The 13,466-nt window shown below is 38.5% G+C and overlaps 1 protein-coding gene across 4 annotated transcripts in view; it reads right to left on the minus strand.

Annotated features, from left to right (window-relative positions):
* The window catches only part of pcsk5b (proprotein convertase subtilisin/kexin type 5b), a 371,873-nt gene that overhangs the window by 183,421 nt on the left and 174,986 nt on the right, over positions 1–13,466 (minus strand). For all 4 annotated transcript variants that reach the window (XM_043712351.2, XM_043712341.2, XM_043712369.2 and 1 more), the window contains exons 10-11: positions 11,768–11,871; positions 6,348–6,465 (exon numbers count right to left, since the gene is read on the minus strand). In XM_043712351.2, the coding sequence (XP_043568286.1) occupies positions 6,348–6,465; positions 11,768–11,871 (222 nt within the window). The remainder of the gene's footprint in view (positions 1–6,347; positions 6,466–11,767; positions 11,872–13,466) is intronic.

The raw sequence follows: 13,466 nt of genomic DNA on the forward strand, positions 1-13,466 counted from the left end.
GACAGTCACTGGTAATAACTTTTCAATCTCTCCTAGATTTGCAGTTGGCACCAGAGCTTTGAGAACTTCAACCAATACAGCTTTCTTAAATAAAGATTTATGAAGATGATTCAGCAATTACAGACCAGTGATTTTTAACTTTGGTAGAGGGGAAACCTTTAGAAACCTTTATTTAGGATGGAACTGATAGTCATATGGAAAGTTTTGAGTTGTTTGATAAAGAATCAGCATGGATATGTAAAGGGAAAATCATGTCTAACTAACTTGGAGGACTTTTTAAAAAGAGTAAAAGGAGGGGATTGATAACAGCAAAGGTGTTGAGGTAGTGTACATGATTTCCAAAAGATATTATAGATTTTGTCAAATATCAGTGATGAGAGGAAAGTTATAGGTCATGGAATAAACCAAAGAGTATCAGCATGGATACAAGATTGGCTGAGGGATAGGATACTAAGATTAATGGTTAAGGGGTATTTTTCAAGCTGGAAGCAACTTTGTAGTGGATATCACTAAGATTGGTATGGAGCAGAGTGGTCCAGGGACAATTTCAAAGTTAGAGGATGACAGAAAACTTGGCAGAATTTTAAACTGTGAGGACGACTGTGTGGAACTTCAAAAAGAACACTGACAAGTTGGTGCAATAGACAGGTAAGTGAAAGACACAGTGGCTCAGCGGTTAGCACTGCTGTCTCACAGTGCCAGGGAGCCAGGTTTGATTCCACCCACAGCCGACTATTTGTGTGGAATTTGCAAATTCTCTCAGTATCTATGCTCCAGTTTCCTTTAAATACTCTTAACTGTGCAGGCTAGGTGGATTGGCCAGGGGAAATATGAGGTTATAGGGTAGGGGGTGGGTCTGGGTGGGGTGCTCTTCAGAGGATCAATGTGGACTCAGTGGGCTGCATGACCTGCTTTCACACTGTACGAGCTTGATGGATAATCATATGTATAGAAATGTAAGCTGATGCACCTGAGTACAAAGGACATGGAAGGATTATATTTTTTAAAAAGGTGCAATTTTAAAATGTGCTTGGGAGCAGAGACACCAAGCATATATGTACATACATTATTACAAGTAGGATAGATTGACAGATCTGTTAATAAACCATACAGCATTCTAGACTACATTAATAGGGGAATATGTACAAACAGCAGGGGAGTTACGAAGAACTTCTATATTGGTTAGGGTGAGCTGGAGTATTGTGTACAGTTCTGATCACTACACTACGGGAAGGATGAGACTAGCTTCAGGGATGATACACTTGTGGTCAGACTGGAGAAACTGCCTTAGTGTGAAATGATTAGGTATGGTGGAAATTTTTAAAGGGCATCCAGGAGAGCTTTTTGTACAAGTATGTAGATATCCCAACTAGAGATGGAGCAGTGCCATACCTAATCTTAGGTAATGAAGTCGATCAAGTGGTTGAAGTTTCAGTGGGTGAATATTTTGAGGATAGTGATCATAACAAAGTTTCAGTCATTATGGAAAGAGATAAAGATAATTTCTGCGCTAAATATCTACATTTTTCAAGGTCATTAAACAGGATCTGGCAAACATAGACTGGGCACAGCTAACTGCAGGTAAATCTACATATGGAAATTCAGAATCTTTTAAAAGTAGTGGCCATTATGTTCTTTAAGAGTGAAGAACAGGTGCAGTGAGTCCAGGGAAGTCTGGACATCAATATCATGAGTTTGATAAAGAAAAAGAAAGAGGCATGCGTCAGGTACAGCACATTAAAAACAAGGGAGATGCTACAAAAATAGAGTGGCGGGGAGGTTGCTTAACAAATTCAGAGGGTAAAGCTGGGCCATGAAATATCTTTGGCAGATAGGATCAAGGAAAACCCCAAGGCTATTTATAAATATATTAGAGTAAGAGGATTACCAGGGCAAGAGTGGGATCTCAGAGACCAGAAGGGCAACCTAAATGTAGTGCCATGGGTAATGTCTCAAAATGAATACTTCTCTTTTGTATTCACAGAAAAGACATTGTAGCTAGAGATTTCAGTTGGGGTGGTGAAGCTCTAGAACATTAAAATTAATTGGGAGGAGGTATTAGATGTTTTAGTGGGCATATCTGTGCATAAATCCCCAGGATCTGATGAAATTAATCGCAGGCTACAATGGGATGCAAGGGAGGTGATTGCTGAGGCCCTGGCAAATACATTTAATACTTCACTGGGACAGGATGACCAGAGGATAGCTAATGTGGTTCTTTTGTTCAAGAGAGCAGCAGGGCCAGGTAATTATGAGTGCTTAGCCTGACACCATGTGATGTGGAAATTACAGAAAAAAATTCTGAGGAACAGGATCAATCAATACTTGGAAAGACAGGAATTGATCAAGGATAGTCAGCATGGATTTGTTGAGGGGATGCTGTCTGACAAATTTAACTGAGATTTTTGAAAAGTAACTAAATATACTGATGAGGGTACAGTTGACGTGATTTAAATGAACTTCAGTAAACAAAGTCTCACATAGTAGGCTGGTCCAAAACACAAGATCCACTGCAAGTTCGCAAACCAGATCCCAAACTGGATTACAAATAAGAGGTAAAGATTGATAGTAGAGGGTTGTTTTTGTAATGAAGCCAGTGACCAGTGGTATCATAGGGATAGGTGTTGGCACCCTTACTGTCTGTTATGCACTTCAAAGATTTGATGTTAATGTAGCATGTATAATTAGTAAGTTTGCAGATGGCAAAAAATGATGATGTTACTATTGATAGTGAAGAGAATGATCTCAGGCTACAGTCTGATATTGATCATTTAGTAAATCGGCAGAGTTAGGAGATGGAATTTGATAAGTGAGAAGTGAAGAATTTTGGGAGGCCCAATAAGGAAGGATATACATAATGAATGGTAGGTTCCTAGGGAGCACAAAAGAACAAAGGGCCTTTGGTGTACAGGTCCACAGATCGCTACATGTCAGCACAGGTAGACAAGATGATGAAGGCAGATGGGATGCTTGTATTTTTTAGCCAGGGTGGAGACTGTAGGAGCAAAGAAATCTTATTACAACTTTGTAAAACATTGGACAGGCCACAAATGGAATACTGTGCAGTCTAGTTGCCACACTATCAGAATGATGCAACTGCACTGGAGAGGATGCAGAGGAGATTGACCAGGATGTGGCCTGGGATGAAAAAGTTATGAGGGGAGACTGAATAAGTTGCGTTTGTTTTCCTTGGAGCAGACAAGGCTGAGGGGAGATCTGACTGAGCTATATAAAATTATGAGAGCCATAGACACAGTGGATTGCGAGAATCTCTTCCCCAAGGCAAACTTATCTAAGACTAGAGGGCATAAATTTATAATGAGCAAGTGGTCTAGATGAGATAGGAGAAACATTTTTTCTATTTAGAGGGTGGTTGAAATATGGAAAGTGCTGCCTGAGAGGGTGACAGAGGCAGGTACTCTCGCGACCTTTAAGCAGCATCTGGATGAGTACTTAAAATGCATGGACACACTAGTCGATGGACAAACTGCAGGTAAATAGGATTTGTATAGCATTTGATGTTTTTAAGTTGGCATGGACATGGTGGGGTGAAGTACCTGTTTCTATGCTGTATGACTCTATGACTATGAATTGAGATTATTAACCTTGGAGAGGATTGGGTTAAGAGGATATCTGATAAAAAGTAAACAAAATCATAAGGGATCTGGATTCAGGAGATAGGAAAAACAGTTCCCTCTTATAAAAGGGTTGAGAAGCAAAGGGCACAATTTTTTGGAATTTTGTAAAGGAAGAAAATGTGAAGGGATAAAAAGACATTTCACACTAAGTAACTTCTGCCTAGAATGCATAACCTGGAACTGTGGTAAGAAGGCAGGTTTAACAGAGATATTTAAAGAGGGCATTGTTTCTATTTAAATAGTCATTCAGGGTTAGAGAGAAAAGGCTGGAGATTGGTACTCATGTAAACGGTGAGAGGTAGTGCAGACACAATGGGCCAAATGACCTTCTTCTGCACCATAACAATTGTGATTCTGTGAAATTCCAACAAAAGCAAACGTCACTAAGTTCCGATACATTTAATTAATACACTGATTCCCATATCCAGTTGGTGAACATATATTCATTGCTGGAATTTTATCTACACCATAAAAAGGGTAAACAATTTCTATTCATTGTAACAACTTAATTATAGTTACATACAGCCAAAATTTCATATGGGCATGGGTCATACACACCTGACCCATGTGAAACATTAAGGAGTTCTTGTCTTTTCATTCATAGCTCTGATTTGCAATACCTTTTGAGAGCTGCAATGGAATGCGAGAACAGAATGGATGGGAGGCTGACTGGTTATAAAAGAGTAACTCAGCTCACAATGATATTGAAAGATGTTCTAAAGCAACAGCCACTCATTTCCTCATGCGATACCTCATCTCCAGTGCCATGTTTTTGCCCCAATAGTCACCGAAGCGTGCACACAATACAAAATTCTCAGTGCACATGTAATACCAGAGGGAATTATTTTGAAATAATTAGAAAACTATTAAACGTCCAACAATCTACAAAAGAAGATTTCAAACATGCTATTGTTGGTGCGGGACCAAAAAACCTGGGATGCATATAATATTTTCAGTACCTTTGTAAAGAAACAATATACTACATCACAGACAGTCTGTTTTTATACATTTGTAAAAGTTCCAAAGATTTTCAGATCAATACTACCCATTGAGCTGAAGCTTTTGGAACTTAGCCGAGCATTCACAATGAAACACTTGACATAATAAAAGCTTCCAAATCCACTGACAGAACAGATATCCATTCCCATTTCAAAGTAGAATGTCAATTAATGGAGAAATGCAGATGAAGATCCTTTTTAGGATCTTCAGAAGCAGGGTTTGTTTTCTTAAATAAATATATTGAGATTTGCAAGTCCAATTAAATCAGAGCACAAAAGTATGACACAATGCCACTCTCTGCATTAAATATACTACAATGGAGGCATAAAATTAGAGTGCAGGTTACGAGCTGGGTCAATTTAACTTTGCAGAACAAACCCCCATGATAAATCACCAAATTAAAATCTCATCTCTATTACATTGCCTAATTGTGTCAAAGACATTAAAACATTTTATACAACCATTTAGGATGCTGCCAACTCCTCAGCAGGATTTCTGTTTCTTTTTCCATTAACTCAAACTTCTCAATCACTTTAAATTTTAAGAAGTGAACAACTTTAATCTTCTTAATGACCAATTCAAACATCTTCCCCATACCATGTATCAAGCTAATTGGCCTATGCAACCTTTCCACCTCCCTACTTTCGCAAAAATAGTTTATAGGAACTGTTTTCCAGGTCAATGAAGTCTTTCCAAAGCCGAGGGATTTTTAAAAATTAAAACCAGCACATCTACTGCCTCATTAGCAACTTCTGTTAAGAACTGAGGGTGAAGTTCATTTGGATCTGGAGCCTGACCAACTGACAGTTCTAACTGTTTGCTTAGTAATATTTCCCTCTTGATTGAAATTTTCTTAGTTCCTCTTTTCTGGGTTTATAGCTGTGACTGGAATATTTTTATCCTCTAATGTGAAGAGGGAAGCAAAGTTTTTATTAATTTCACCTCTAATTTCCATGTTAAGTACTTTAAGACCATTTTCCAGAGGATCAAACCTTACCTATTCCTTTCTCTTAAAATACCTGTAGAAACTCATGCTGTGTATTTTGACATTCCTTGGTGGCTTCCTCTCATACTCTAATATGTTTTCCATCTGATGCATCTTTTCGTCAGTAATTCCCTGCTTTTTTAATATTCTGACCAATTCTGCTATAGGGTGAACCCCATGTCCACAGAATTATTTTCGTGGTTTCAGTTACCTGCAGTTTACCGTGGCCCGCGAACATAATATAGGGAACCTCCCGGAATTCTGGGAAGGTAAATTTCCCATTTAAATTAATGGATTCGCTCGTATCTGCTGTTTCGGGCTTCCGTGGTAGGTCTTGGGAATGTATCCCCGATAGTACGGGGGGACTACTGTATTTGGTTTGTATCTTCTCTAGAATGTAAAAGAATGTATATTACTCAGCATTTAACTGAGTTAAAGTGTGACTGGATAATTCAGATAATTCTCTTACAACAGGAAAAGAAAATAAGCCAGCAGACCCAAAATAAATTTATCTAATTAGCCATGGTTTTCTCTCTTTAATGTTAATGTTATTCTTCTAAAACTATATAAAATATTTTATAACAAAATGAAACTCAAGTTAAAAGCATTCAATGAAGGTTAACAAGAAGGGTAAGTTACTAAAATTACGTTATTGTGGAAAAATAGAGCTCTGAAATCATTGGCCAACCAAGTTGATCATATCTTTGTTTGCACATATTTGGTACCTGCTTTGTTTGTCTGGGTTCTCTACGCAGCTATGTTGGGGTGGGACTGATTTCCAACGCTCTGCTTCTTTCACCATAGCTTCTGCATCCATTAATCCAAATCCATATAAGTGGCTCACTGTTAACATGGAATTTCAGTCAATAATTGCATAAAATCAAACCCCTTCTGAACTAGAGAAAAAAGTAGCTCTCCTTACCTCTTCATTGATTATTATCAATTGCATAGCACAGCTACAACATACAACTATGACTTAGTCTAGATCTTCCTCTTCTTAGTAGTATTTTTAAGACTAAAATGCATAATCATTAGGATTATCCCCTTTAAGTAGTTGCAAGTAAATCACTTTGTTTAATTGTAGTAATACACCACTCTTTCAAAAACTAAAATAGAAGAAATTGCAGGAAAAGCTCAGCAGGTCTGGCAGCATCTGTGAAGAGAAATCCAGAGGTAACGCTGTGGGTCGAGTGACCCTTCCTCAGAACTGAAGTTTTCCTGCAATTTCTATTTTTGTTTGTATATTACAGCATTCGCAGTTATTTTGGTTTTTGAGTAACCTCTCTTTCAAGATTGTTTCATCACTCGAATACCTCTTAATTCCATTATTAATTTATACTGCCTTTTAAAAATAAACTCAATGTAAATCAGAAACCAATCATTCCAGTGAGTCTGAAGAAAAGACATATTCTTCATCTGCTCATCCCAGTAAATTCTGAACGGCACACATATGCAAAATCAATAACTTGTAGCCATGGCAAGGTGGAATTCACGTATCAGCAAGTTTGTTGGGAGGTGGTGACAATGGCAGAAGGATAATATTTTGGTTAGCATTTTTGGGACATCCCTTTAAGACAGATAGAAGACTTCTGAATTTAATAAATAAATCTGAAAAATGCTCATCTAATGGTGACCAAATGATCATTATAAATTGTTTAAAACCCCACCTGGTTCACTCATGTCCTAGAGGGATAAAACTCTGCTGTCCTTACCTGGTCATGTGACCCCAAATGTGTGACATCAGCCTCAGAGCAATGTGACTTGATTCTTAACTGCTCACTTCTCTGGGATTAGGAATGCCATCAAGAGCTGCATCCCATGAATAATTTTTTTTAAAAATCAAAGACAGCAATTGGATGCTGCCTTGGTCTATTCCTTGCATGCTGAGGAAATGCTGGCAATAATGCACTAAAAAAGTTACACAAGATCGTTCCCTTATTCCTCAATTCCAATCAACAAACAGATTTCATTAATTTAAGCAGCACAGAGTGTTCCAATATAACTAATGGAAATGAAAACCATGAAAAATTAGAGACACTAGCTGATTTTGACTATTCAAAATTGTATGTTATCAGCTAAACATCTTGAACATGATCAGCAGTGTCAGTACTTAACATTCAAATGACTTGCTTACACTGCGCATGCAGCAAGCATCTGTTTCCCACCTTAGAGTAGAGAGTTGATGTTTCTGTTTTCAGCTGTCAAATCTACACCTTCCACAATGAATCTAAGAAATCATTCCTCAGTCTTGGTTCTCATATTGTAACTGCTATAGTCCTCAAACTAAATCAGACCCAGTCCCATCGTTTACCATGTGGCTCATACACTTGGTTTCATTAAAAAGTGTTCAAGTTTCGGCTGGAGCTTATTGAAAGATTATGCACTCTGGACAACCATGCAGTCCATTCTAATTGATTGCAGTTATAAATATTTGATACAGCATTGACACTTCATTAACTATGATGGACAGTTTTTAAGCAAAGCCTCATTCTTCTTGGAGAAAATTAGTACACTTCATTCTTAAAAGGAGCTTGGCTTCTCAGATAGAGGAATGGTTAGGAGAACAGATTTATCAGTCCTTCAATTAAAAAAAGAGCCAGCACTTTGAATAAGGAATATTCTAAGACCAATGGTGTTGGACTTTTATTTAAAATCTACTGAATTTAAATATTTATTTCCTGATTCCCCTCTGTTTCACTTTGTGGGTAATTTCACTGATTCTTCTCTAAGCACTTTGGGGTAGATTTTCCAAGCCTAGGGTGAGCTGGATATGGGAGATGAGGTTGGGGCACACTGTGCTGGGGCAACACACCAAACCATTCCCACCACCTGGAAAGACATGAAAGAAAAATCACCTGCAAACTCCAATGAGAAGAGCGCTTGCCAATCATACCATTTAGAAGCCAGGAATGCACCCACCATCTGCAATTGGATAGGGGACCTACAAGTGACCTACCAATTTGCTGGCTCCAGAAGAACATGCAGGTGTGAAGCCTCAGTCAGAGACCTGGATCTGCATACAAACCCAGTGCCTGCTGGGAAACTCAGTTCTTTAACTCTCTTGATTCATTTATAACCATGCTTGCTTCCCATTCCTGCCAAAAATAACGTTTTAAAAAATTCCTATTGGAATTAGAGTTATGTTCCATTAGAATATTGATAAAGATTATTGGGAGTTATCAAAGGTTAGTGAACATTCCAGAAGTGATGTTAAACAATCAGGCTTTTAACTACTACTGTTAAATGCTGTGCCATTATGGAAACAAATTTCAAATACAAATTAAATTTTAGAAAAATAAACACTTTTCATGTTAGTAAAGTCTGGTTATACTACTGAATATAAAATGACTGAGGAAAGTTTATTATTTCCACCTTGGTTAAAAGTTGCAGTGCAATTATCCTTAGCACTCCTGGATTAAGAAAACAAAAGATCCAAATATTCCACACCTAATTGATATTCAACAATCCCCGCAGAAAAATGACAGCACAGACACCTTAATGGAATAAAGGTGAGACTGAGTCTGGTTTAGTTTGAGGAATAGTCGCAGTTGTAATAAGAGAACCAAAACTGAGGAATGACTTCTTAGGTTCATCGTGGAAGGTGTCTGCCAGCACAGACAACTTAAATGGAATAAAATAAGCTTCACTGCAATTTGGGAGTGTGGTGCCAGAAAAGCAGAGCAGGTCAGGCAGCAACTGAGGAGTAGAATTGATGTTTCGGGCATAAGCCCTTCATCAAGAATGAGGCTTGTGGGCCAGGAGCTGAGAGATAAATGGGAGGGGTGTGGGGCTTGGGGGTAAGATAGCTGAGAGTGAACTAGGTAGATGAAGGAGGGGGAAGAAGGTGATAGGTCAGAGAGGAGGGTGGAGCAGATAGATGGGAAAAAATGATGGACAGGTCAAGACAACAGTGCAGAGTTGGAGGCTCAGGTGGGGAGGTGGAGGAGGGAAAAAAAAAAAGAGGCATCTGCAGTCCTCACTTTCCCCTCCTCCATTTCAATTTGGTACAGTTCAATAAACAACTAACATGAAAATTCTCGTCAAAAGCATGAAGAATTGCCATTTGGGTGAGGTGTAACAACTATTATGACAAAAGCAATGTAGATATCTCAGTAAGCAAATTGGCATGGTATTCCTTTTAATGGGTGATAGAATACACAAGATGAGGGCTTTGCAAATAATTTTGAAACCATTCAACACCTTCAAGGAGATTTAAATAAAAACAAAAAACTTTGCAGCTAAAAGTTCAATACCTCAAATGTACTAAATACAATTGACATGTGTATTGCTTTGAGTTTAACATACATTAAGGATGGCAAAGGACTCCCAATATGATACATTTAAATATAATTGTTGCTATTTACTTCAGCAGTGCACTGAGTACATTCATTTGGGTGCAGGAAAAAGGAAGTTTGGTGTTTAAAGAGTTAACAAAAAGCATTCTATTTACAGTTTAAAAAGCTTAGCGAAGTTAATTGAAAACTTCAACAAATTAGTAATTAAAATACAAAGGTAAAGAGTAGTAATATGCCAGCAACATTTATTGCAAATCATACATGGCACGCCTGAAGTGTTTTGCTCATATGGAACACCATCGGTCGAGACAAAACATATCATGTCAGGAGCTATGGTTGCCATGGAGAAGACTTCCCAGACAGCTGATGTTTTGCTGCCTGTAAGAAATAAACTTCAAAAGGTCCCACATGCAAGTGTTGGCTTCCAGCTGGAGATACGCTCAAACAGCCCTTCATTTTAGAAAAGAAAATTACTACTTAGAAAGTTTCAAAAGGTATCACGAGATGAAGGCCATTCTTTAAAACTATATGACATCATTCCCCTAATTTAAGGATAGGCCAGTTATAACACCATTTGCCTCACAGATCAAAACAATTTGACAATAGCTTGTAAACTAGAAGTATGGAGCCAGCTGTGGCATTTAATCCTGGTGCCAAAAGTGAACCTGTGCATATACAAATCAGGGGTAAAGCAGCAGCAGTAGTGTCCCTACCCGTGAGCCAAGAGGCCTGGGGTCAAGTCTTACTTGTTTCAGAGGTACGTAACAAAAACTCTGGACAGGTGGATTAGAAAATCCTTGAAAGACCTCAAGGATGCCAGAAATGAGGAGGGATCAGCCTCAATTGGCGTACTGTGCCTCGAACAACATTTGGGACTGCTGGACAGCAATAGATACAAAATCCAGAAAACCATTTCTTTAAATAACACAAACTTGATTGACAGGAACATGGACCATGAAATGTTTGGTTCATAGATAACTGTTTGAGTTGTATTGTAACTATCCAGTGTAAAAAAAAAATGCAATGACTGTTGATTAGAAGTAATGACACAAAAAAGCACTTCAAATAAACAATTCAGTATCGTTTTAACTTCTTGAAATTAAGGGGCTTAATGGGGTAAACACTGAAAGCACGCTCATGGGAAATTCTAGGGCAAGAGGACAGAGTCTCAGAATAAAGATCCAACAATTTAAAACTGAGATAAGGAGGACTTTCTTACTGGAACTTCTTGCCACAGAGAACTGCAAGGGCAGCATTATTATGTGTTTTTAAGGTTGAGATGGATAAATTCTTGATTAGTAGGGAAAATCAAGGGTGATGGGGGAAAAGGCACGAAATTGGATGTGAGGGATGTAAGATCAGCTAGGATCCTACTGAATAATGGAGCAGGTTCAAAGGGCTAAAAGGCCTACTCCTGTGCCTATTTCTTGTGGTAACCTTTACCTTGGATGCAGTGCAGTTCCATCTAGGCAGATTGAGTGCATTGTGGCTGCCACTCAAGTACTGTGCTTATGGTTTACGTAATTCAGTAGGTTGAATTAATACGACATATCATTTGAGAAACAGCAACTAAATAAACGTAGATTTTAAAATAGTTTGAAAGTTATAATTTAGTTAAGCGACAGCAGTTACACTATTACAAATTTTCATAATTTGGCAAGAGTGTAAATCTGCTCAGCTATCAGCCATCACAGAGATTCCCAAAGTGGTGCTTTAAGATTAACAGATTAAAATCCTTAAAGATTTGCTGGGGTAACGAAACAGCATTTACATAAAAAGCACAATTTATTTTAGTTAAAATTAGTTTCCAAGTAGCTAAAATCTGCAATTTTCTAATAATTTGATTTTACCTCTGTATCCAGCAGCATTACTCTTCCAGTCTGGAGCATTCAAATGGCCAGAGCGTGACGTTCTCACAATAATATGCTGCACATCCCTCCAATTCAGGTAAGGGCTGAAGGAAAGAGACAACTAAGTTTTAAATAAGCTTTTCAACCTTTAGTCCAGCTTTTAAAACCAAACCATTCAAATACGTTGCAAACTAAAATATGAAATCAGCTTTGAATTTCCTGCAATTTCAAATATGAACAGACTTTATAGGGTTAACATTCACAAAACAGTTATAGGAAAATTAATATCCTCCTAATGCTGCAATTACAACCTTTTCAACATTTTAATCATCCTGTTCAAACTCACCTCTGGGCAGGTGGGACTTGAACCCAGAACTTCTGATCCAGAAGTAGGGACTGCAACTAAACTACAAGAGCCCCAGGATGTTATCCCAGAGGTCCACTGCAACATTTCAGATATTTTCAATCAACATTTTCAAACATGTTTTAACACACCTCCAGGGCAGGTTGGGCTTGAACCCAGACTCTCTGGCTCTGATCCAATCTTATAACTAATCGACTGCATTGTTTGCTTTAAGGTTAATTGAGAAGGAAATAATCCACAATGAGTCTCAAAGATTGCATTGCTGGCCATTAGCAATTAATCTTTGCCAAATTAAATTCTTATAAAAAAGAAAAAAAAGAGCTAGGCTGCTGATTAATCAGGGAAAGTTTCTGAATGGCATTTTCTTTTGCGTATTCAGTATTGAAATACGTTCCACAGTCCACCTAATTTTGCATGTACAATAATAAACACATTTGATGACCAATGTGGCTTGATTTGTTTTTTAGGTTGTCCCACTTGCTGACTTGAACAGGATACATTTTTAGTGCATCACTCCTGATCTCAAATACCGTGGGCGGCACGGTGGCACAGTGGTTAGCACTGCTGCCTCGCAGCATGAGAGACCCGGGTTCAATTCCCGCCTCAGGCGACTGACTGTGTGGGAGTTTGCACGTTCTCCCCGTGTCTACGTGGGTTTCCTCTGGGTGCTCCGGTTTCCTCCCACAGTCCAAAGATGTGCAGGTCAGGTGAATTGGCCATGCTAAATTGCCCGTAGTGTTAGGTAAGGGGTAAATGTAGGGGTATGGGTGGGTTACGCTTCGGCGGGTCGGTGTGGACTTGTTGGGCCGAAGGGCCTGTTTCCACACTGTAAAAAGTAATCTAAAAAAAAAGTAATCTAAAAACCTTCCATAAATGTGGGCAGGGGTTCACAGATGATGTTTACTCAATTAACCACACTAAGGGAATAAAGCTGGACAGCAAATAATAACAGACAATGTAGGAAGTAGAGGAACCTTATTCTTAACACCCAACTGCACATTTAGACTTTGGCACAGAGTCATGACATCACTAGTCTGATGGATATTTCCACCCTCTTACCACCGCACACTGGATTTAAAATTGCTGGAGAATTTCAGCAGGTCTAACAGCACGTGTGGAGAGAAAGCAGAGTTGATGTTTTGAGTCCAGCATTCACACTGGAAAAAGACAATGTTGTTGAGAATACAGAGACACAGGCTACTAGACTAAACAGGATTGAGGCTCACAAGGTGGTGTTAAAAGTGTAAAAATAGATAAATACCTGGGCCGGATAGGATTTATCCAAGGATTCTCTGGGAAGCCAGGGAGGAGATTGCAGAGCCGTTGACTTTAACT

Source organism: Chiloscyllium plagiosum, unplaced genomic scaffold (assembly GCF_037043375.1).
Source record: "Chiloscyllium plagiosum isolate Xiang-an unplaced genomic scaffold, Cpla_swu_hap1 HiC_scaffold_2, whole genome shotgun sequence".
Lineage (NCBI taxonomy): Eukaryota > Metazoa > Chordata > Chondrichthyes > Orectolobiformes > Hemiscylliidae > Chiloscyllium > Chiloscyllium plagiosum.